The sequence below is a fragment of the Culex quinquefasciatus genome, chromosome 2 (assembly GCF_015732765.1).
Source record: "Culex quinquefasciatus strain JHB chromosome 2, VPISU_Cqui_1.0_pri_paternal, whole genome shotgun sequence".
NCBI lineage: Eukaryota > Metazoa > Arthropoda > Insecta > Diptera > Culicidae > Culex > Culex quinquefasciatus.
The window spans coordinates 81488513-81515457 of record NC_051862.1 but is presented as its reverse complement, the minus strand read 5'-3'; the positions used below and the strand labels follow the sequence as shown (position 1 = coordinate 81515457).

At 36.5% G+C, this 26945-nt stretch overlaps 1 protein-coding gene across 5 annotated transcripts in view; it reads left to right on the top strand.

The window, feature by feature from the left end:
* Positions 1-1673: 1673 nt before the first annotated feature.
* Positions 1674-26945, top strand: part of LOC6051898 — a 265226-nt gene continuing 239954 nt past the window's right edge. For 4 of the 5 annotated variants that reach the window (XM_038251878.1, XM_038251877.1, XM_038251876.1 and 1 more), the window contains exon 1: positions 1675-2814. In XM_038251878.1, coding sequence (XP_038107806.1) covers positions 2763-2814 — 52 coding nt within the window. In that variant the 5' untranslated portion in view covers positions 1675-2762. Of the gene's footprint in view, positions 2815-26945 lie in introns of all 5 variants that reach the window. The other variant, XM_038251874.1, reaches the window with a different exon arrangement.

Here is a 26945-nt window from a genome sequence, read left to right as displayed (position 1 = left end):
TCAAAAATTGGTCATAAACAAACTTGTAGGAAATTGGACGGGCTTTTGAAAAAAATACACTGAAAGAAAAATACACGCCACTTCTATGAGATTTTAAAATTTTAAAGTTTAAAAATTAAATTTAAAGGTGATGTCACGATTTTTCTTTGCTATTGTTTTTGAGGAAATATCCTAAGATGTTACAAAAAGACTCTCTTAGAAAAATAAAAATCATTTACAAAATCTGTTTTTTAGAGGGATCTAAATGTTAAAATTGTCAAAAACCAATAGTGGGAATCAATTTCCCAGACAATAAGTTACATATAATTCTTCATATTGACCATTGTCTTAAGTCCAATCCTTGTGAAGATACAGTGGTTTTAAAAATAAAAATGTTTAAAAAATAGGTTGTAGGTGATTTTTGGCAATTTTTATATATTTACAAAATATTTTTTTGCGTGATATCATCAAATTAAAAAAAAAAGTGTCTTTTTGCAAATCAAGTTTAAGTAACAAAAAGTGAAATTAAAAATTACCAAAATGTTTTAACCGTGTATCTTTTTTTTTCAGTGTAGTCCTTATCCATATTTATAACTTTGCCGAAGACTCCAAATCGATCAAAAAATTCCTTCAAAAGATGAAGATTTTTGAATTTTCATGCATCATTATTGTATGGACAGCTACCAAATTTGTATGGAAAATGATATGAACAAACTAATGATACAAAATGGCTTCCTTGGGCATACCAAAGGCACCAAAAAAGTGGCAGCCAGATTAAAAAATACAAAAATTAAAATTGCAGAAAAAGACCGATTTCGTAGCTTTCGTTGCTCAGAAAAAAAACTTTTTGCTGTACTTCAACTTTTTAGATTTTATTTTATTTTTTTTTCATAATTTTGATCTTTCAATAGAGACATATTAATAGCATGCCTGAAATTTACTTTGTTCGTATTTTGATACAAATTCACAGCTCCCTCGAGAGTATTCTTTTGTCCGTGCGTGACCTGACTAATACCTCCATCCATCTGTTTTTCGCACTTGTTGTTTGTTTCCATTGAATCTCCATTCGCACGCTTTATTTCGACCAGTCTCATATCCCCTTCCAACACTCTCTCTTTCTTAATTGATTTCTATTGCCCATTAATTAAATCTCTTTTCCCCTCTCTTAAACCGACCATTTCACTGTGCGATAACCCAAAGATCGGCTTGCGGAATTAACCATTCAATAGCCGCGCTTCTATCTGGACCTACCATCCCGGAATAATCGCCTCTTGTCTAAATTTAGCATCCCACCATCATCACCACCGGCGTTCACAGAGATATTGAGTTGAGCGGGAGAACGCCGTTCGAATCTCCGTCACACACAGAGAAAAGCAGCCGGCTTTTCCGAACCACCCGGTTTTCCACGCGGTCCCCACTGGGTATTGGTGACTAGCGAGTTTTTCCTGACCTACTAGACCACCGTGATTGTTTTGCAAGGTCCCTGCTTCCTTGTTCTCTCGATTCGTCGCACACTTGTTATGTCGCGCAAACGAGAGAGAATGTCGCGTGACGGCGCTCTCTCGGCTCACGTTCGGCCGTTTGTTATGCTACAAGGTGCGCGTTCGGGTGCGTCGCGCAACAGAGCCGAACGAGGGGTCCGCCCGACTTGGACGCGGTGCAGAAGTTCCCGGTGGAGCGCGCCGATGGTGAAGGATGTTGCGTTCAGTCGTACTTTGAACGTCGAGGTCGGTGCACGTGTTTCGCTCGGAAGGTTCGTCCGTTGGTTTTTGGGTGAAAATTTCGCGCTGATGTTCCGGATTTCCGCGTCCAGCCAGACTTGCGAGGAGACCGGGTTCTGCAGATTCTAAATTTAGAGCGCGCGCGTGTGAAATGAAGATTTACTATCGCGGCGGATTGGAGTATTGATCGGTGGACCCCTCGGACCGTGGCCTGCTAGGAGGACCGTGGTCATAGAGACACAGAAGAGGAAAATATATTCATCCCACAGCTGTTTTTTCCTCTGCACTGGTAGTCGTCGAGGTCGTCGCCGACAGGGAGAAAACTCGGGCACAGAATTTGATATAGAATAAATTTTTCCGACGCGTCGCGTCGTGTGAAACGTCACTTTGCTGGTGTGAGCGAAAAATCGTTGAAAATTTCAGTGTTTTGATAGATTGCCCCCCAGTTTACCCACCCCCCTCTAGTCTGTCTAGTCATCCCAAATCCTATCCCCGTACCCCTCGTCACATCCCACTCTTTTGTCTTCATTCGCCGAGGGGTCGCCCATCGCAACCGAAATTGGAAAATTTATCAAATTTGCCCACAAAGTCGGTGAATGCGTGCGTGCGTGTGACAGGGCCAATTCGATTTTCGATTTGTGCGTTCGCGTGTGTGGTGTTCTAAATTCTAACCTCACCTCAATAAAAATAGCCTACTGTGTGACGCGTGTGTGTGTGCGTGCAGGAGGAGCATCCTCTGCACAAACAAGTGAATGTTTATTCGGCGGCGGTAGCACGTGCGTGTGAGAGTGTTTTTGGCGCGCGCACAGTCGAAAGGGAGTTCGACGCAACGTGTGTGGTGATCAACAAAGTTGGTGTTGGTAAAGGGCAGAGGGTGAAGAGGAAGAAGGTGGTTGTGCGCTCTCGTACAGAGCGTGGTGTAATAATCTTTCGGAATTCCCGCCAGCGCGGGGGCAAAACACCTAACGAGTTTTTCGGAGCAGGAAAGTTCTTCGAGTTAACGGGGAAGGAGCTAGCTGAAGTCGGGATCATCGTAGGACGAGGACGCACAGAATAACAACCATGGATAAATTCATCACCGTAAAAATTGGATTATTCTGTTTACTGTTTGGAGGTGAGATATGAATAAGGCTATGCGAGCATTTTTTGTATGAGAAATATTTTTGGATGTGTGCTTTTTCCGAGAGTGGAAAAAGTTGGAAATTTTACTCTGCTGGAATTAAATCAACTGGTGGTGTTGTTGGTGGCTCGAGTGGATTTTACAGCTGGATGAAGATTGGAAAATAGCTTAACGAGTTTATGATAGAAGAAAGGGTATTTGAACGCAAATTTGTTTTGGCTTGTGCCTTGGATGCGTAATTCGAATAGACGAATTAGTACTTTTTATGACTGACAATATTTCCTGGATTTAATATTTTTGTTTTTGGGAACTACACTTTTACTCATAATTGATGTTTTTTCATAGATATGTTTGTTTTAACCGTTCAAACTGTCCGAAGTTTTGACCGCTTTTGTTGGTCTTCTTTGGAGATTTGAGTGAATAGTTCCCATCCCGAGGAGTGGAATTCAAACAAAATTCTTGTATGTGGAAGACAACACCCATAACAAAACATGTTATTTTTAGGGTAAAATAATACCACAAAATAATGAAATTTCGATGGCATTTTAGGTATTCTGGATTTTGGAACATTGCTTGAATACCTGAAAAACTTGGATTTGCCATGGGGGCGTCCAATTTTCTCGGGAAACGGGAAAAATATTTTTCAAATCCCGGGAACTCCCGGGATCTCGGGAAATTTTTAAAACAGAAATAAATCTATGTTTTAAAATTTGTCAATTTTTCCAAACTTAAAATCATAGAATAAGCTTAGTAATCTACATTTTAATCTATACAAGGATAGCAGATTTTAGATAGCTTGAAAGATTTTTTTGTTGTTCTTTGTTATGCTTTGGTTTCTAATCTAATTTTTATTCAATGTGATTCAAATTAAATAAGTCATAAATGACATGAATAGAAAAGCATAAACAAATCCTTTAGAATGTCTAAAATAACAAATAAAAAGACAACAAATAAAATTGTACCAGCCAATATTAAATTTGAGATAAGTTAAAAAAATCATGTTTTATTAAAAAATATTTAAAAATACTGACTGTGGTAAATAAACTTACTGACCGTGGTAGAAAAGTGTTCAAAGTACCTCAAGAAGAACTTTTCATAAAATATTGACAAGTTTAAAAAGTTAGTTAACTATAGTTAAGAAAATGTTGATGAAAGTCATTATTTTAAACTTCTCAAAGTGTCATGATTTTCTCAATGAACATGATTTTTAATCGGAAAATGGAATGCATTTTCGGATTCTTTGGACAATTTTCCACTAGGAGAAGGTTAAATAAGTTTGTAAATAATAAATAATATGTGTTTTTGAAACACAATAAAAAAAAATCTCCAAATTTATAGGCAATTTAAGTTGAACAAATTTCATGTAAAATGTGAAAACTTGTGATTCGTGCTTCGAATTCAGTATAAAATGCAATTTAAATCGATAATTTTACAAACAAAACTAGTTTTAACAAATTTCAAGCAAAATTCCGACTTTTGAACAATTTTACCTAAAATTTATATGTGTTTTGCCAAAAAGGTTATAAACTTAGTTAAATAAATTTAAACATTGATTTTTTTTTTCTTAAAACTATATCAGCTACTTTAGTGATGGTACATTTTGCAGACAAATAAAGTTTGAACATATCTTAAACATGATTTTAACAAGAAAAACTATGACTATCAATGTCACCCCGGAATTAAAACTAAGAATTTTTAACGTAACTTTTTTTATAAACATGATCGAAAAAACCTTTTTTCCAAAATAGTGCATGGACTTTGTGTGGTCTACCCCAGTACATGTTTTAAAAATAATAATCTTGAGAAAACCCTTACCTGTTGGAAAATATTTTAAAAACAAATTGAAATCTTATCAAAGTCACCCCGGTTTACGGTACTAATTGTTTTGTTCTGTTCCTGTTTTAACCGAAATCAACTAAAACAGCAGTTTTAACTCGATACATTCGTCTGGATTTGTCAAAGATGTTTCATAAAAATAATTTGAAATGATATTATATTTTAAATTTAAAATCATAAATATACAATTAGGTGGGTACGGATTTTGAAAAGTTCTCAGATTAAGTTTTGGTGTGGTTCCGCTTTTAGGGCATACCCATTGGGACTCTCACGCCAAATTTCAGCTCATTTGGTTGAAAACTGGCTTGTCTCAAGATGGTTCAAGTTTACATGGAAATTACTATGGGAAATTTTGAATTTTCGTTCATTTGCTCCTACAGGCCTGGGGAAAACATGTAGAAACTTCTAGGATGGCCAGAAATGAGCGGAATCGTCTGGAGAACAACTTTCCCTAAGAGATCAGGTCGATTCGTTCAACCCCCATCGAGCTCAACGGCAATACATCCGGGGTTTTCGGAACCAACGGTTTTCCCCAGAAAAGCATAAAATTTTCCTTAGCATGCTATGAATTCTTGATGAACACCGCGACGCCTAATGTCAAACAGCTACCACGTGATTGTAAAATTTGCACCATAACAGTTTTTTTTTTCTTATTTGGAGGTTTAGAATACAGCTAAACAGTATCAGGATCACCATAAATGATAATTCTATAGTTCAAAAAGTAATAAAAAGTTTTTTTTTTAGGCGATGCTAGTCCACGTGGTAGCTGTTTGACATGTGGCGTCGCTGTGTTCATCGAGCATTCATAGCATGCTAAGGAAAATTTGATGCTTTTCTGGGGAAAACCGCTGGTTCCGAAAACCCCGGATGTATTGCCGTTGAGCTCGATGGGGGTTGAACGAATCGACCTGATCTCTTAGGGAAAGTTGCTCTCCAGACGATTCCGCTCATTTCTGGCCATCCTAGAAGTTTCTACATGTTTTCCCCAGGCCTATAGGAGCGAATCAAGGAATATTCAAAATTTCCCATAGTAATTTCCATGTAAACTTGAACCATCTTGAGACAAGCCAGTTTTCAACCAAATGAGCTGAAATTTGGCGTGAGAGTCCCAATGGGTATGCCCTACAAGAGGAACTACACCAGAACTTAATTTGAGAACTTTTCAAATTCCGTACCCACCCTAATATACATAGACTTTTCCAAAATTCATGAAATTAATAAGATAATATTTAAAGCGCTAACCAATTTACAGATTGGTTATTTTTTTAACAAAAGTCAAATTAATGCAGATACCAAAAGTTTTTTTTTTGAATAGGTCCTATAAACATATAAAAAACACAAATGCTTATAGGACCTTTAGAAAAAAAACCTGGATATATGATTATTACTTATGTATCTTTCGTTAGTTTCGTCGAAAGTATCGCCAAAAATTGGTATTTGCTTGCCATTTTTCAGTGCAGCAGTTGCAGTTAGTGAAAAAACGGAAATGATATCACAATGCTCCACACAGCAAAATAAAGCTTAATTTTGTAATGTTGAAAATGTGGTAGGTTCAATTTTACCTCTTTTTTGCGTGATATTACCTAAATAATAAAATGTGTAAAAATGTGAACCTGATGAATATTTACAAGAAACTGATGAAAAATCATCATTTTATGATGTAATATTACACTTTTTTTACACAAAATCTGTCACAATTTCCTGATGAATAGGGTAAATTCTCGTATGTTTGGCAGGTTAAGCACTCGCTCCTAACTCCATCCAATTTGCTGATTTTCACTATTTAAACAACTAATTTTGCAAAACTTTTGATAGAAACTTGCTTGCTCACTTCTTATTGAGCTATTAATTACTCGATTTCAGTTGAAAACGCTTTTGATAAGCTTTAATTTAATGTCAAAGTCCTGACCTGCCAACATTAGAGGCACGCTGGAATTAGATGCTGTTCCCTATTACTATCATTTTTTCTGTGCACATGCAACAGAAAAATATACTCGCCTGAGGATTCCATGTTGTTTTTAGTGATATTCTTCGCCACATCGAATAGATTTGATGAATGGCTTATGCTTGAATTTCACCAACGCTTCACTCAAGTTCACCAAAATATTCAATAAAACTTTCAATTGTCTCGTTGATCATTTTTTTTAATATCTCCACATAGGGGAAATCTACCCATTTTAATCCTAACAAGCGGTCGTGTTTGAATGATGCTGGATAATCTAGAGTCTCCCTTGAATTTTACTAAAACCAAGTACACCAACGAGTAGAGCAAGTTTTTGTGAACATTTCTGTTTATTTTCACTTTCACTAAAAGTTATTCTATTTCTTTACCAAGCATTTAACAAAAAAAAATTCCCAAGGGTATTCTAATCGAGGCGAATGCATTGGGCCACGCCCATTTTTCTAATATCGGCTTAGTTCTTTTTTCTTCCAACACTCTGTCGAGTGTTGCCATTTGCGCTGACAGTTCAAACGAACACTCACGAAAAGTGGCATTTATAGGGAAAGTTTCCTGGCATCGCTGGCTGTGCTGCTGGTGGTGTTGACGGCCTTCGTCTCTCGCTCGGTTTTCTTCAGCCTTCGATTGGAATGCAAAGTGAAAATTGAAACGTCAAACGACTTGGCGCGTTTGTTTTTTTGATGGCGCTTGCTAATTTATTACATTTTTCGGGATTATTCTTCAAGTGAGTGCCTTACTAATGATCAAAAGAACATGTTGCCGGTAGTTGGAAGCAATTTCATATCTTAAGCGCCGTGAAAAAGTAAGCGAAAGTGAAAAGTTAATTTTGGCGATATTCATTAAGCGTTTGAGGGATTCTCGTGTGTGTCACTGTGTGTGCCAACAAAGTGATGAGAAGTGGTCTCGCAAAATACAAATTATGATCAAAAGTGCATTAAATGTGATCTTTTTGGCCAGTAAGTGGCATATATTTGAGTGCTTACTCGAGGCGGTGCTGTTGCTGGTAAGTTTATAGCCCAAATAGTATTTTTGGAGCTTTAATCGAGCATCAAACTCTCCATATGACGAAGATAGGTGTTTGATTGGAAAGGGTAGATTTCCCCTAGATAAATTTCAACAATTTTAGAAATTTTATTAGTAAGTACATCAATAATTTTTAAAATTGACTTTAAAATTTTTTGGGTTTTACGTCATTTGAATTATTTTGCCAAAATGGCTAAAATTTGCTAGAAGTCCCGGCCAATTTCAACCAATCAAGATGCTCGGGTTGCATTCGACGGGTATTTATCTGTTCTTTGACCACAAATGTTAATATCAAGGCCAGGTGCCCTACCGGTTGTGGAAATCCGGAACATCGGAAAAGTTCATGTTTTACTGATTTTCTCGTATATGTGATACCAATACACTCATAATACCGTCATCAGTGTTGACATTGGGTCTAGAGGGTGAGATTGGGTCATACAAAAATGCTGAAATTTGTATGGCCCAATCTCACCCCCAGACCCAATGTCACCCCTGATGACCGTAGTTGAAATTGATCCTTACTAAAACCACAAAACACGACCACTCTGGAGTATTACTGCCTACTGCCTGGTAACTATTCTGGCCAATCTAGAATCGGTTACCGGTGGCCCCTTGGGGACACTTCTGGATTTTGAGATAAACCCTATCATCCGACATATCAAACTTCATGAAATTTATATATATGTCAGTCTACGGTCATGCCATTGTTCGTTAACCCATCCTGGCCATTCTAGAATCGGTTACCGGTGACGCTTTGGGGACACCTCCGGATTATGAGATAACTAACTTTTAGCAAATTTTTCGAGGTACTTAATCAAATTTGCTGGTTTTAAATAGAGACTTATGAGAAAACGGTCAAAATCCGTCCAGCAAGTCCGGAGATAATTGAGTGACAATTTGTCGTTCACATGCCTACATACACCCAAACAGACATAGTAATGTATTTACCTAAAATTTATATGTGTTTTGCCAAAAAGGTTATAAACTTAGTTAAATAAATTTAAACATTGATTTTTTTTTTCTTAAAACTATATCAGCTACTTTAGTGATTGTACATTTTGCAGACAAATAAAGTTTGAACATATCTTAAACATGATTTTAACAAGAAAAACTATGACTATCAATGTCACCCCGGAATTAAAACTAAGAATTTTTAACGTAACTTTTTTTATAAACATGATCGAAAAAACCTTTTTTCCAAAATAGTGCATGGACTTTGTGTGGTCTACCCCAGTACATGTTTTAAAAATAATAATCTTGAGAAAACCCTTACCTGTTGGAAAATATTTTAAAAACAAATTGAAATCTTATCAAAGTCACCCCGGTTTACGGTACTAATTGTTTTGTTCTGTTCCTGTTTTAACCGAAATCAACTAAAACAGCAGTTTTAACTCGATACATTCGTCTGGATTTGTCAAAGATGTTTCATAAAAATAATTTGAAATGATATTATATTTTAAATTTAAAATCATAAATATACAATTAGGGTGGGTACGGATTTTGAAAAGTTCTCAGATTAAGTTTTGGTGTGGTTCCGCTTTTAGGGCATACCCATTGGGACTCTCACGCCAAATTTCAGCTCATTTGGTTGAAAACTGGCTTGTCTCAAGATGGTTCAAGTTTACATGGAAATTACTATGGGAAATTTTGAATTTTCGTTCATTTGCTCCTACAGGCCTGGGGAAAACATGTAGAAACTTCTAGGATGGCCAGAAATGAGCGGAATCGTCTGGAGAACAACTTTCCCTAAGAGATCAGGTCGATTCGTTCAACCCCCATCGAGCTCAACGGCAATACATCCGGGGTTTTCGGAACCAACGGTTTTCCCCAGAAAAGCATAAAATTTTCCTTAGCATGCTATGAATTCTTGATGAACACCGCGACGCCTAATGTCAAACAGCTACCACGTGATTGTAAAATTTGCACCATAACAGTTTTTTTCTTATTTGGAGGTTTAGAATACAGCTAAACAGTATCAGGATCACCATAAATGATAATTCTATAGTTCAAAAAGTAATAAAAAGTTTTTTTTTTAGGCGATGCTAGTCCACGTGGTAGCTGTTTGACATGTGGCGTCGCTGTGTTCATCGAGCATTCATAGCATGCTAAGGAAAATTTGATGCTTTTCTGGGGAAAACCGCTGGTTCCGAAAACCCCGGATGTATTGCCGTTGAGCTCGATGGGGTTGAACGAATCGACCTGATCTCTTAGGAAAGTTGCTCTCCAGACGATTCCGCTCATTTCTGGCCATCCTAGAAGTTTCTACATGTTTTCCCCAGGCCTATAGGAGCGAATCAAGGAATATTCAAAATTTCCCATAGTAATTTCCATGTAAACTTGAACCATCTTGAGACAAGCCAGTTTTCAACCAAATGAGCTGAAATTTGGCGTGAGAGTCCCAATGGGTATGCCCTACAAGAGGAACTACACCAGAACTTAATTTGAGAACTTTTCAAATTCCGTACCCACCCTAATATACATAGACTTTTCCAAAATTCATGAAATTAATAAGATAATATTTAAAGCGCTAACCAATTTACAGATTGGTTATTTTTTTAACAAAAGTCAAATTAATGCAGATACCAAAAGTTTTTTTTGAATAGGTCCTATAAACATATAAAAAACACAAATGCTTATAGGACCTTTAGAAAAAAAACCTGGATATATGATTATTACTTATGTATCTTTCGTTAGTTTCGTCGAAAGTATCGCCAAAAATTGGTATTTGCTTGCCATTTTTCAGTGCAGCAGTTGCAGTTAGTGAAAAAACGGAAATGATATCACAATGCTCCACACAGCAAAATAAAGCTTAATTTTGTAATGTTGAAAATGTGGTAGGTTCAATTTTACCTCTTTTTTGCGTGATATTACCTAAATAATAAAATGTGTAAAAATGTGAACCTGATGAATATTTACAAGAAACTGATGAAAAATCATCATTTTATGATGTAATATTACACTTTTTTTACACAAAATCTGTCACAATTTCCTGATGAATAGGGTAAATTCTCGTATGTTTGGCAGGTTAAGCACTCGCTCCTAACTCCATCCAATTTGCTGATTTTCACTATTTAAACAACTAATTTTGCAAAACTTTTGATAGAAACTTGCTTGCTCACTTCTTATTGAGCTATTAATTACTCGATTTCAGTTGAAAACGCTTTTGATAAGCTTTAATTTAATGTCAAAGTCCTGACCTGCCAACATTAGAGGCACGCTGGAATTAGATGCTGTTCCCCTATTACTATCATTTTTTTCTGTGCACATGCAACAGAAAAATATACTCGCCTGAGGATTCCATGTTGTTTTTAGTGATATTCTTCGCCACATCGAATAGATTTGATGAATGGCTTATGCTTGAATTTCACCAACGCTTCACTCAAGTTCACCAAAATATTCAATAAAACTTTCAATTGTCTCGTTGATCATTTTTTTTAATATCTCCACATAGGGGAAATCTACCCATTTTAATCCTAACAAGCGGTCGTGTTTGAATGATGCTGGATAATCTAGAGTCTCCTTGAATTTTACTAAAACCAAGTACACCAACGAGTAGAGCAAGTTTTTGTGAACATTTCTGTTTATTTTCACTTTCACTAAAAGTTATTCTATTTCTTTACCAAGCATTTAACAAAAAAATTCCCAAGGGTATTCTAATCGAGGCGAATGCATTGGGCCACGCCCATTTTTCTAATATCGGCTTAGTTCTTTTTCTTCCAACACTCTGTCGAGTGTTGCCATTTGCGCTGACAGTTCAAACGAACACTCACGAAAAGTGGCATTTATAGGAAAGTTTCCTGGCATCGCTGGCTGTGCTGCTGGTGGTGTTGACGGCCTTCGTCTCTCGCTCGGTTTTCTTCAGCCTTCGATTGGAATGCAAAGTGAAAATTGAAACGTCAAACGACTTGGCGCGTTTGTTTTTTGATGGCGCTTGCTAATTTATTACATTTTCGGGATTATTCTTCAAGTGAGTGCCTTACTAATGATCAAAAGAACATGTTGCCGGTAGTTGGAAGCAATTTCATATCTTAAGCGCCGTGAAAAAGTAAGCGAAAGTGAAAAGTTAATTTTGGCGATATTCATTAAGCGTTTGAGGGATTCTCGTGTGTGTCACTGTGTGTGCCAACAAAATGATGAGAAGTGGTCTCGCAAAATACAAATTATGATCAAAAGTGCATTAAATGTGATCTTTTTGGCCAGTAAGTGGCATATATTTGAGTGCTTACTCGAGGCGGTGCTGTTGCTGGTAAGTTTATAGCCCAAATAGTATTTTTGGAGCTTTAATCGAGCATCAAACTCTCCATATGACGAAGATAGGTGTTTGATTGGAAAGGGTAGATTTCCCCTAGATAAATTTCAACAATTTTAGAAATTTTATTAGTAAGTACATCAATAATTTTTAAAATTGACTTTAAAATTTTTTGGGTTTTACGTCATTTGAATTATTTTGCCAAAATGGCTAAAATTTGCTAGAAGTCCCGGCCAATTTCAACCAATCAAGATGCTCGGGTTGCATTCGACGGGTATTTATCTGTTCTTTGACCACAAATGTTAATATCAAGGCCAGGTGCCCTACCGGTTGTGGAAATCCGGAACATCGGAAAAGTTCATGTTTTACTGATTTTCTCGTATATGTGATACCAATACACTCATAATACCGTCATCAGTGTTGACATTGGGTCTAGAGGGTGAGATTGGGTCATACAAAATGCTGAAATTTGTATGGCCCAATCTCACCCCCAGACCCAATGTCACCCCTGATGACCGTAGTTGAAATTGATCCTTACTAAAACCACAAAACACGACCACTCTGGAGTATTACTGCCTACTGCCTGGTAACTATTCTGGCCAATCTAGAATCGGTTACCGGTGGCCCCTTGGGGACACTTCTGGATTTTGAGATAAACCCTATCATCCGACATATCAAACTTCATGAAATTTATATATATGTCAGTCTACGGTCATGCCATTGTTCGTTAACCCATCCTGGCCATTCTAGAATCGGTTACCGGTGACGCTTTGGGGACACCTCCGGATTATGAGATAACTAACTTTTTAGCAAATTTTTCGAGGTACTTAATCAAATTTGCTGGTTTTAAATAGAGACTTATGAGAAAACGGTCAAAATCCGTCCAGCAAGTCCGGAGATAATTGAGTGACAATTTGTCGTTCACATGCCTACATACACCCAAACAGACATAGTAATGTATTTATGCACTTATTGTGTAAGTGCACTTCCCAATTAATCATGTTATTGGCTCCTGGCTCCATTGTCTTCTAATCAGATTTCCATTTATAGGTCAAATCCCACACAACAGTTCGGGCTTAAAACCGCACCCTGCTACGAGGATTCTCTCTTTCCCTCTCGTGTCCGCTCGTTGATAATAACTCTTATTTGGCCACTACGACTGCTGCCACTGCAGCACACTGCCGAGCCGATGATGATCCGTTGTTATACGTAAAAAGTCCCGCAGCTCCATTCTATCCTTGCCTTCCTTGGTTCACTTCTCCGCTATAGTTGCCGCATTGTTGCTGCCTGATTATGTTTATGATGATACGGCCTACCGTATTCTGCCACCTTCTCCTTACTTCATGGTGTTACCCTTAAAAACTCACACTACATTACACACACACACACACGCAGCCATAAGCTGACGTGGGAGCAGTATGTTGACGAAGCTTTCAGCGCATGTGTGTGTGTGCGTGTGTGTAAGTAGGTGCCGACACAATCCGGGGATGATGGGACGGTCTCAACCATTCCCCCTCCCCCACCCCACAACGTAAACAACTAATACTCTTATCACTGAAGCGCAACTGACGGACGGATGGGTCCCCGAAAAGGCGCGTTCTTCGTATACGTACATGGTATGAGCCCGGTGCCCTGTTCAAACTACTTAGACTAAAAGTGGCTGTGCGGAGCGGAATTGAGCATGGAGCAAGTTCTCAAGAAAGTAAAGTTTCGAAAAGCGCTACTTATTTTGTTGTTTTTCAAACAGAGATTTTATACATTTGAAGGGACTTGTTGAATTGTGACAGTTATTTTTCTGAAATAACATGAAATAAAAAGTGTTGTTCAACTCTTATTAGTACATATTATCTTCAAATTCTACCGTCTTTCATCAGAAAATACGTTGAATACGGTTTCAAATGATTTCGTAAAGAATTCCATCAACAGAACCAATGAGCACACCGAGCATCTGGTGGGCAACTTGTCAGCAGGGGGGACGAGAGAGTTAGATCCTCTCACATATGTTGGGGCAACGGCGTGTAGTGAAGACGTTGCCCGCCTCACTAAAGGAGTGTAATCGCGCATCACTCTTACTTAGTTAAATCAATTTGGGCAGAATTGATGATGATCACATGTGGCTTCAACGCTGCTGCTGCTGTCCCATGCTGGGAGGGCCGAGATGAAGTGTTCGTACTATTTTTTGCGCTCGAAATTGAATCACTACCCGGAATGAGGACGACTCCCAAACGCAATGCATATTAATGAAGTAAACACGTAAATTATTCATACTCGCTGGCACGAAAACATACTTTAAATAAATCGCATTATAAAAACAAGATATCAAAACAAACCCATCGCCATCAAAAATCCTCCCACCTTCCTACCGCCGGAGCTTAAAAAACTGTGATTTTGCATATCATTTCCTTTTTCCGGGTAGCCGGAGCCAAACGCCGAACACTTCCCTTCCTGCGATGATCCGAATTCACCAACTGTTGCCCGGCTGCCAGAACCTGTATCATATTTCGGTGACCCCCCCTGGCACGAGGACTGTAAACGGCCAGAAATCATTTTACCTGAAAGGAAATTAATACTCGCTTTTTGGCGCGAGCGCGCATCTCCTCGCAGGGTGTGGGTTTCTCGTTTTGTCAATTTTATCGTCTTTCCGCCCGACCCCCCTCTTCTTTACTCCAGTTTTTGGCAATCAAATTGTGAAGTTCTCATGTTACAGGGAGGTTGAGAGTTTTTTTTTCAATTTTTCTATGGCTTCTTCAAAGTGAGAGATGTTTTGAAGGGAAATTAGGAGCTTGAGCATCATTTATTCTTCAATACCAGTTCAAACATTGAATTGAGTAGGATAAGGACTGAAACAAAGTTTGTGAATAAAATTTGATGCTTGAAATTAAGGTTCTTTTAATTATGACTAGGCTTAGTGATTCTCACGCTCAAAAATTGTAATTACCTCAAGAACCATGATTCCAAAACACCTTTTTTTATACTGCTCTAGAATGAACTTTTAACATAAATCTCATAGACCCACCTTCACGTATACCTATCGACTCAGAATCTAAAACTGAACAAATGTCTGTCTGTATGTGTGTGCGTCTCTGTGTGTTACCAAAATTGTCACTCAGTTTTCTCAGCACTGGCTGAACCGATTTAGGCCAAACCAGTCGCATTTTAATCGGTTTAGGGTCCCATGGATCGTGTTCCAACTAACTAAATAAAAGTTCAAAAGTCATGTATACAAGTGTGTTTTTCGCTAATATCCGGATAATAAATAAAGAACCTTAAATCGTACCAAATACAATCATGTTTATGTACCGTATTTTAGGTAATCAAAAGATATTTAAAACGAGTCCAAAGGATCGAAGGTCTGGCAACCCTGTTTCAAGTTATAACCACTTAAGAGCGTGTAGCAGGTCGTATCAATTTGGATGAAACTTTCAGCGTTTGTTTGTCTATACATGAGATGAAAACGAAGTTGACTTTATAGCTGTCGGCCACCATTGCTAGTACCAACCACTAGTGTCTTCCTTTGATCTACAAGGATTTCGCCGCCCTGGGCTCCTAAGTGTATGAAAGTATGGCACGGAGCGACGGCGTCGAATACCCATATTTACACACATGAGATTAACACATGCCAAATATGAGCCATCTACGATAAAAGGAAAGTTGGGTAAAACGGGCATTGAAGTTTGAGGCCCAAAAAACGTAAAAAATCTCGCTCGCATTTCATTATAACTTCATCATTTCCAACTCTCTTAGATGCACTCGAAAGGTCTTTTGAAGCACTTCAAAATGAGCCATATACATTCAGGATTGGTTTAACTTTTCTCATAGCTTTTGCAAATTACTGTTAAAATGGATTTTTTTAAAACCTTAATATATTTTTGCAACCGAGGCGTGCATATCCGAGGCACAGAGCCTATGGGATTCTGGCTATATGGGAGACATTGGCTATAATCGTATGAAAAATCATGCAAACATTAAAATATTATAGTGTTTTGGAACCGGGATAATGTCAGCTATCCATTAAAATTATAAGTTCATGAAAATTTTCACAAAAATATGTATTTTTCTTGTGGTTTGAAAATGCATTTTTTTTTCCTCTAAAGAAACCAAAAATATATTGATTTTGCTATATGGGTATCAAATGATCGGAATTTTTTCATGCATTTCGAATGTAATAACAATATTTTTTTTTTGAAAATACTCAAAATTTTCACAAAACTACGTTTTTCGAAAAAAAAAACCCAAAATTTCAGTTTTTACAATATGGGTATCAAAAGATCGAGATTTTTTCATAAATTTCTAATGTAATAAAAACATATTTTGAAAACAATCAAAATTTTCACTAAACTACGTATTTTTGAAAAAAATACCTAAAATTATTGTTATTGCAATATGGGTATCAAATAGAGGGTGACGATTCTTAGAAATAATAAATAAAAAAAATATTTCTAGAGTTTTTTTATAACGTCCTATAAACATATGAAACCCAATATCTTATAGGACATTTAAAAAACACTGGATTTATAAAAAAAAAAACATTAAATTTCATTTCTGGGGTGTAACTGCAAAGTATGTTTTAAGGTAAATTTTGGGGTCCAAATTTTTTTTGTCTTCTCTCGATTATAGTTATTGAAATTTTTGACAAGTTAAAATTAAAAAAAAATGAATAGAAAGATTAGAGAAACACTGGTTTATTCGAACTTGAACATCGAACATTAAACATCCAATGTTCCAAACAATTTTGAATTTTTCAAATAATTCTTGATTAGTTTATATAATTTTGCTTCAATAGTTTAAGTTTAAAATTTCTCGGGAGTCTCGACCGAATTTCCCGGGAATCGAGAGGTCCAAAAATGGTCGATTTCCCGAGAATTTTTTCCCGGGAATTCCCGCTCGTCACCCTCTAGTATCAAGTAATCAGGATTTTTTCATACATTTTGATTGTAATAACACCAAAAATTTTCATATAACTACCTGATCGTTTGATAACCATTTTGTAAAAGCTGAAATTTTGAGTATTTTTTCAAAAATTCGAAGTTTAGTGAAAATTTTGAGTATTTTCAAAAAAATCTTGTTGTCACATTCGAAATTTATGAAAAAATCCTGATCGTTTGATACACATATTGTTAAAACTGTAATTTTGAGTATTTTTTTCAAAAAAAAAACGTAGTTTTGTGAAAATTTTGAGTGTTTTCAAAATATGGTGTTATTACATTCGAAATGTATGAAAAATTCCCGATCGTTTGATACCCATATTGTAAAAACAGAAATGTTGAGAATTTTTTCGAAAATTCGTAATTTTGTTAAAATTTTGAGTGTTTTCAAAAAATTTCGTTATTACATTCGGAATGTATAAAAAAATCCTGATCGTTTGATACCCGTATTGTAAAAACTGAAATTTTGAGTATTTTTTTCGAAAATACGTAATTTTGTAAAAATGTTTTATGTTTCCAAAATACGTTGTTTTTACATTCAAAATGTATGAAAAAATAACGATCATTTGATACTCATTTGATACCCATATTGTAAAAACTGAAATTTTGAGTATTTTTTTTCTATAATACGTAGTTCAGTGAAAATTTTGATTATGTTTGAAAAAAACGGTTTTACATTCGAAATGTATGAAAAAATTGCAATCATTTGATACCCATATTGCAATAACAATAATTTTAAGTATTTTTTCGAGAAACATTGCATTTTCAAAATACAGGAAAAATACGTATTTTTGTGCAATTTTTCATGAAATTGTTATTTAAATGGATAGCTGATATCATACTGATCCCAAAACACTATAATTTTTTGATGTTTACATGATTTTTCATACGTTTAAAGCCAATGTCTCCCATATAGCCAAAATCCCATAAGCTCTGTGCTTCAATTAAGCACTGGGCCGTACTTAACCGAGGCAGCTGTACGAATCAAATTTTCTGATATGTTTTAGAGAACATCAAATGCCAACTTTTCAGAAATGTCAAGAATGTGCAAAACATCTTTGACCGAGTTATGAATGTTTGAATCAATACACATTTTTTCAAAATATTGAAATATTTGTCGCAAACAAATAATTTTTCGATGTTCAAGCGAATTTGCAATCAAAAAGTACTTAAGCGTACCAATAAAGTTTAAAAAGCAAAATATAGAGAATTTTCTCAGCTTAAAAAAATATTTTTTTCCAAAAGTGGGCGAACATGGGCAATAATTAAAAAACAAATGAATAACTGCGATTATTTTGAAAAAAGTTACCTGAAAATGACTATAACTTGAAACGGTGCATTTTATCAAAATTTCACTAAAGTACCTTTTGATTGCAAATTTGATTTTACATCGTAAAATGAAGTTGAAATTTTTTGCGACCAATATTTCGGTTTTTTGAAAAAATCTGTATTGTTTCAAAAAATCATAACTCGGTCAAAGATTTTTTTTGCAAATTTTGGAAATTTGATTCCTCTAAAACAAATCAGCAAATAAAAAAAATAAAAATAAAAGTGAAATTAAAAATCACCAAAAAAAATTTACCGTGCATCATTTTTTTCAGTGTAGTCCATATTCATACCTACAACTTTGCCGAGGCACCAAATCGATCAAAAAATTCCTTCAAAAGATACAGATTATTGAATTTTCACATATCATTTTTGTATGGACAGCTGTCAAATTTGTATGGAAAATTATACGAACGAACTAATTATGCAAAATAGCTTCTTTGGGAATACCAAAGGCACCAACAAAGTTTCAGCTGGATTGAAAAATACAAAAAAATCGAATGACCGAAATCTCAGAAAATTGTCGTGCTATCTTGCCACAGCCTTAATTTTGAGTTAAGTGCGATAACTGGCCAAATAAATGTCAGGTCAGAACGCTTTTGACACAGGTACGAGCTTGACTACCGTAAACATGTTTAATTATAACTCTGGACTCCAGCAACCAAATTTAACCAAACTTCGGGACTTTGTTGTTGTTTATATTGCGTGCTCTTGATTTTGTTTATTCAAGGTCAAACATTTAAACGCGTTTTTCTTGAGTTGGCGATGTTCATCATGCGAGGGGATTTGAATCCAGAAACTTTGGAGAAAGTCGCTTATGGTTGATTTTTTTTAAATTGTAGTCTCTCAAACTCTATACCCGAGCAGACGAAAATAACTTGGGAATAACATTTTTTGAAACTTTAAAATACTAGGCCAATAACATTTTCTGTTATTCATAACAAGATTTGTTATTCGTCGTTACGATTTTTTGTTATTGAATTGTTATTGTAATAACAGACTAATAATATTTTTAGTTATTATTTTTTGTTTTTTTTTTAACAACTTATCCGATCAACCCATAACAAAAAATGTTATTACAAAGTTGTTTTGGCTTTCAACCAATATCAGACCAATAACAAATTTTGTTATGATAACATTAACTGTTATTAAACCCTTATACAAAAATGAATTTTTCAAGAAGATTCTATAACGAATTCTGTTATTTTAACAATATTTGTTATTGAAATGGCATGAATTTTGTTATTACCGTCTGCCTGGGTAAGCAAAAAAACGTGTCAAAAGTAGCACAGAAAATGAAAAATATAAGTTCTACGTGAAGTCAAGTCATGTTCAGTCAACCACAACCCAAAAATTGTTGTAATCGATTCAAAATCACTTTTCTTTAACCCAGTGTACCGTAAAAACCACATGCCGTTATAATGAGGGACGTGCTCGTTTGCCGGAGCATGTCTGACCTCCCCCCCTCCTTCCCATCTCCATGCCATTTTCCAAAAAATCAAGAAATAAGAAAAACATCCAAAAACATCACAGCCAATGGCAAATGTCTGTCCCGCTCACTCTTCCTCGATCGCCCATTTAAAGAGTGAACGAGTGAGTGAGTGACGACGACCAAGACACGATGACGATGATTTATGGCTGTCTTCATGCAAAATTACCGTCCCACCCCCCCACCCACCGGAACCTTATCTTTTCCTTGAGGCAATGTGTTAGAGGAGGAAGGAGGAAGAAGGCCTCTCCAGCTCTCCACAGGGGTGGGCTCTTATGAATAATGAAAGTTGGAAAATTGCTCACAAAACGACGGACGACGGCGGAAGAGTGCCAAGTACGTGACGGCGGAAATGGGTAGGTAGTTGTGGTAGTCCTCAGGAAAATTTGTGGAAAAAGAGACGAGGGGGTAGGAAAAAGTTGGCCTCTGCGCCATCCAGGCTGAAACGGCGAAAACACAATCCTACAGTTTAAAGTTTTGGGCTGTTAAAGGGTACACAAGGGGTAGCCGGTGTCGATCGAAGTAAAAATGATTTTTTCTTGACACATCAAATCATAACATTGGCTTTGAGATCGGAGTTTCCGAGTTTCTAGCTGAAGTCTAGTTTGGAATGAGAAATAGTACTTTACTGTACTGAATACAGAGAAATAGGCTTATGAAAATTGAGAGTTGTTTAGGTTAAACTTAGAAAACTTTAATTTTCCTGTTTCTTTTTTTAAGCAACTGACTGTATGTCAGCAATAAGAGGTTCAATCTTCAATGTCAATTTGAACTTTAAATAAAAATATTTTGGGACATGGTTACTTATGGTCACTATTAAAAAAGAATCGAAAAAATGCAAATATTTCGTTAAAATTAAACTTTCGGTGGCTTAATCTTGAAAACGGGTCCCTTTATTAAATAATCTGTGAAGTACATTTCGATTGCAAATTCAAATTAACATAAAAAATTAGATCAAAAAATGTATTTATTAAAATTTTGATTTATTCAAAATTCACCTTTGTTCAAAATTCATAAGGCTGTTGCAAACAGTTTTCTAGTTTATTGTTTTTAAAACTAATGATTGTAAAATAACTTAACAGATGTATAATGCATTTTAATTGTAGCTTATGCAACAAGTTGCAATATGAAGATTTTATCAGCACGAGTCGTACATTTATCAAGTTTTGCAACGTTTCTATACAATGTTTTTTTTACAATTCTGAAAACACCATTTGAACAGAATTATAAGACAAATGCCCATGCATTTTGTTTCAATGAATCGTCTAAATTTAAAAAAAATGTTGAAAATTATAACTTTTCCAAACAAGTACTGAAAAGTTCAACTTTTCAGCACCCATTTCAGTGCTGAAAAGTAAAACTTTTCAGAATTTGTTTTGAAATAGGTTACTGTTTTTGATACATTGAGGTAGGCGTGGCTGAATGGTTACGTTGTTCGCTTTGTAAGAGGAAGGTTCTGGGTTCGATTCCTATCTGCTCCTATCGAGAAATTATGGAAAGAAGGAATTCTAACTCTAGCTCACGGCGGGGTTCGATCCCTAGTCCTTTGGGTCAGCAGACAAAAACACTTCCTTCTTGAAGCATTTTTTTCCAAACGATAAGAACTTAACGTACCATTCTTGCAATCCGTTGATAACTGGTTGGAATGTAAATCGTCTTAAATATGGGTCATGTCGAATATTCAAGATTCTTAAAAGTGCTTTCATCTTCCTCTTGTGAGTGTGCAACATGCATCGCTCCCAGTTTTGAACCAATTTGCTTTGATTGATCTTCCTTGTATCGATTTTTCACTCACTCTTCAAAGAGAACAGTAGCACTTTGAAACTCAACACCCTGTAAAAAAGTACCATTGAATCCACGTGCAAAGTGTTTCGTGATTCTTGGCCGCTTCCCCCGCCTCTCCTCTTCCCTTCAGCTACGACCTAAAATGACAGCTTTAGGTGGAACCCTTTTTTGAGGGGGGGCTTCCCATGGGGCGTCGGCTTCCTCTCCCCCAACCCCCTGCCCTGTAATCAGACAAAGGAATCACAGTTGGGCCAGGCCCAGGAGAAGAAGAATCCCGCCGGCAACAAATTGGCAGTTACACGCAAAAGTTGGCCGTTTAAGGTGAAGCCCCGCTCTGCCGGGGCCCGTTCATTACTGCGTTTGGAGTCTCGTTCTCTGGAGGCCGCCGCCCAGTGCGGACAAGTGGCGGCCCTGGCCTAACAATTTTCGGAGTATTTCGCCCTTATCAAGATTTCGGGGGAAAAAGTTTATTAGAATAGGCGGTAGCAGGGGTGGGGGTGAATTTTGCTCCGAAAGCGGATGGGATGGGGAGGTTTGAGTAGACACTGTGAAAGAATGTCAAGAATCATGAGAATTTGGAGTGGGTTGTGCAAATAAAATGGACTGCGTGGAATTGGAATAAAACATTAAATTCGAAGTCAATCTTATTCCAGCATGGCATTTGTTGGAACATAAATAGTTCTGACATCAGAATCTCAATCACAATTTCATTTATTAGCCATACAACAGAATAAAAAGATACTTTTTTAACTGATCACGATAAATTTATTTTCATTTTATTATCATCAACCGGACAGTGACTGTGGGCCAAACAAACGATACACCTCTTGTAATTTCTAAATAACAAACGCAACATGTAAAAGATACCGCCATTAGGGGTGACATTGGGTCTGGGAGGTGAGATTGGGTCATACAAATTTCAGCATTTTTGTAAGACCCAATGTGCCCCCTGATGACGATATCGAATAACTTTTATGATGGAAATTGATGAACTCTACCTTTAATGCCATTCGTTTGAAAATATACCTAATTTATTTGATATTGAGTCAAGTGAAACTAAAATGATGCTCAAATTACTAAGATAGGGTCAATCAAAACAAGTCATTCAACAGTGTGACAGAAAACTTCAAGTTATGAATGGAAATAAAAGCTTGTTTCACTGAAAATAATTTGAAATGCTCCTTAGTTGATAATTATATTTTTGCACCTCCGTAAATAGTGAAACTACTTACTTTTCCGATAAACTCGAGCGAAGAAATAGCCTGCTTTTCTCTACCAAAAATATTGCTTATTGCGAGATAAAAACATGATTCACCTTCGTTTCGGCTGACAGAAGGTTAAAGCCGCCGAACTACCGCAGTGTAAAAATTGCAAGTTTAACTGGAATTCCATGTTGATTTGGCTGTCAACTTGGTTTGTTTTCAAGGCAACCTTTGACAACAGCCAAAAATTTGTTCTGTGGCTGTCATGCGGTTATTCTTCTGTGGTGATATCAGTGCGCGTGAACTCTAAGTATTGACCCACGGATAGAAATCCTGTAAGCAAATCCGATAACTTTGTGTTGTTGAATTTGACAACATTGAAATGTTTCCAAAATGGTCAACTTTTTTTTTATTTTCAACAAGAATGTTGTCGATTTTGAAAACATTTGCAACAAAATCGAAAAAAAAATTCAAACGGTCAAATCTGGAGTTTTTTTTTTTTTTTTTTGAAAAGGTCCTATTAACCAAATTTTCATTTTTTTGATTTTTGAGTGTTTTTGAATACCCCTGACTCAAGGCGGTTTTTAAAACACCCGAAAAGCAAAAAATTAAAATTTGGTATATTGGACCTTTTCAAAAAAAAAAAAAAAAAACTCCAGAAATAAAACAAATTTCCAGTTTTTGCGCTTTGAGTCAGGGGTATTACAAAACACCCAAAAAACAAAAAACTGACAATTTGGTTTATTGGACCTTTTAAAAAAACTCCAGATTTCAATGTTGTCAAACTCGAAAACACAGAATTATCGGATTTGCTTACAGAATTTCTATCCGTGCACCCGCTATAATAACAGAATGGAAAATTAGAACTTTTCAGCACATGTTTAGAAAATTGATTTTTTTTTCTTAGAGTGTCACTATTTTTTCTGAATAGTCGCAATTATAACCTACAACTTTACCGAAGACACCAAATCTATCAGATAGTTTCTTCTCGAGATACTTATTTTCAAATGAGCAATTCTCTGTCAAAACCGGGGGCCTTCCCTATGACCAAAGAAGCCATTTTGGGTCATCAGTTCACCCATTCAAGTCTCCATTCAATTTTGGCAGCTGTCCATACAAAAATGGTACGTAAATATTCGAAAATCTGTAACTTTTGAAGGATTTTTCCGATTTATTTGGCGTCTTCGGCAAAGTTGCGGGTATTGTTGAGGAATATTCAGAACAAAATAGGTACACGAAAAAAACTGGCGATTATTAAATTAACTTTTTTTTTCAACAAAAATCAATTTCCCAAAATTCGTATTTTTTATTTCCGAGATTTTTTTTATATGTTTTGGGGACCAAAAGCCGCAAACTTGGAGCCTTAGAGAAGCATAGTCAAAAATGTTGCCGCCGAGTCAGGCCGCTGCAAATATTTTTTGAAGTTTATGTCCCTCGACTCTGACCAAAGTCGTGAAGGGGGGGGGGAGGGGGCAACAAAATAAAAAAAGTGTTAAAAATGAGATAACGAGCCTTGGTTTTAATATTTGGATGTGAAAGGTGTTTTTGCAACTCCGTCAATTTTGAAGAAATATGGTCATGCGACATATAAAAATTCATAAAATTATTCCAGGAATCGATATATGAGCAATTCAACTTGATTCAGTTGAACCGGTAAAATTACCGGTACCGGTTGAACCGATTCCGGGGTTGTATCACTAACCATGTCATGCGACGTGTCAAAACTCTTCAAATTAGCTCAGCAATCTTTTCGTGATAAATTTGAACCAATTCAGTTGAACCGGTTCAAATAACCGGTACCGGTTTGAACCGATTTAGTGTTTTTACTGCAAATCATGTTATGCGACGTGTCAAAATTCTTCAAAAAATCTTTACAAACTATTCGTGATAAATTTGAACCAATTCAGTTGAACCGGTTCAAATAACCGGTACCGTTTGCACCGATTCCTTGTTTTTACAGCAAACCATGTAGCGCGACGTGTTAACAATTTTCAAATAATCTCAACAATCTATTGGTAATGAATATGAACCGATTCAGTTAAACCGGTTCAAAAAACCGGTACCGGTTTGAACCGATTCCGTGTTTTCACTGCAAGTCATGTCATGAGACGTGTCAAAATTCTTCAAATAATCTCAACAATCTTTTCGTGATAAATTTGAACCGATATGGTTGAACCAGATCAAATTACCGGTACCGGTTAGGACCAATTCCATGTTTTATAGCAAACCAAGTAATGCGATTTGTTTTCGTGAATAATTTGAACCGATTTTGATGTACTGGTTAAAAAAAACCGGTAACGATTTGCACATATTCCACGATTTTACTGCAATGACATGGTCATGTGACGTTTCACATAAGGCTACAGCAAATATTTTTCAAAGTTTTGTAACTCCCATCCCTTCGGAATCGACTCGAAATATCAGGGGGCAAAATACATTAAAATAAAACATTATGTGCTATCGGCTGAAATCAATGTAAATTGCGTTTCGAATAATTTTTAGCACGTGCTGGTTTATAAAAAATAGAATTTTCGATGTAGAATTTTTTGTCGTCATATTTTAGAAAACCTTTTTGCAATGACTGTCGTATTTCAAATTATTTTCTTTGGAGTGGCCAGACATGGTCCAGTTGGCTTTTTGTTGGTTTCAGTGCACATGGCTTGTAATTCCATGAAGTTTGATATGTCGCACGTTAGGCTTTTACCAAAATAGCAATCTGGCCACTTCCAGGGTATCCGGGACCGGTTCCAGAGTGGCCAGATATGATCCAAATGGCATGCAACCTGTTCCGGGACGAATGACTAATATTTTTAGATATTATTTATAGTTTATTATGCATTAATCCATAGCTAAATATAATAAAACTCCAGAGAGCCGGTTTGCCGGAAAATTTGTTCCTTTGGAATCGATTCCCAGGAACCAAAGTGGCCAAATCGGGTCCGCATAGCACAGGTGCCTTTCTAGACATCCATACCTTTCATTTGCGTCCAAAAGAACGAACATCGGTTGCAAAATTGATTTTTGCCAGCGTTTTCAATTCCGGAGTCATATAGACCCCATAACACCTTTAACGTAAGTTTTTCTTAACACCCCAGGAAGGTAAAATGTTCCATTTTTTTCAAACAAAAAAAATCAAATCATTCGCTCTACAGCATTGCCTTGGCGTTCTCGATTACGAGATTCCTACTAGAAACTACGAGTCCGAAGGCTTGATTGTTGAGGCAATTGCAAACCTCTTTTTACACCTTAGCTTCCATCCACCCCGAGATTCGAACTGACGACCTTTGGATTGTGAGTCCAATTGCCTACCAACGACTCCACCGAGGCAGGACCCAAGGAGACGATTCCTACACCTGGACTGAGCTAACGACCTAACCCTCTAGGTTAGACCGGGGCCAAAATTTACTTCCCCGTCCGACGGAATGCGTGGTCAGACAAATCTCGCCTCGAAAAATGCAACCGGGACCGTCTGGGATCGAACCCAAGCCGACTGGGTGAGAGGCAACCACGCTTACCCCTACACCACGGTTCCCAATTTTTCAAACAACAAAATTCAAATTTACTCAGAAAATTGTTGTGCTGAAAATGCATTTTTTAATATTTCAAATACAGATTAGGTGTCGGAGTCAGAGTCGGAGCCGGAGTCAACAAATTATGTAAAGCTGGAGTCGGAGTCGGCTAGAGTTGGTAGGCCGGAGTCGGAGTCAGAGCCAGAGTCAACAATTTGTGGAAAGCCGGAGCCGGAGTCGGAGTCGGAGTCGGCTTAACTCAGAAAGCCGGAGTCGGAGTCGGAGTTGGAGTCGCTTGAAATATGACCCGACTCTGTATCCCTGTTTTTAAACCTTTGCATGGCAATATCTCAGCAACTAAGGGTCGTATCAACAAAGTTCAAAAAAGCAAAATATAGAGAATTTTCTCAGCTTTTCAAAAATATTTTTTTCAAAGGTGGGCAAACATTTGCACTAATTTAAAAAAAATGAAAAACTGCTACTATTTTCAGAAAAGTCACCTGAAAATGGATTTAACTTGAAAACGGTGCACTTTACCAAAATTTCACTTAAGTACTTTTTGATTGCAAATTTGATTTTACATCGAAAAATGAAGTTGAAATTTTTTGCGACCAATATTTCGATTTTAAAAAAAAATCAGTATTGATTCAATAATTTATAACTCGCTCAAAGATTTTTTGCACAACCTGGAAATTTCTGAAAAGTTGGCATTTGATGTCCTCTAAAACAAATCAGCAAATAAAAAAAATAAAAATAGTGTTTTTTTTTTTGCAAATCAAGTGAACTTTTTTGACTAAAAGTTAAAAAAAATCACCAAATAT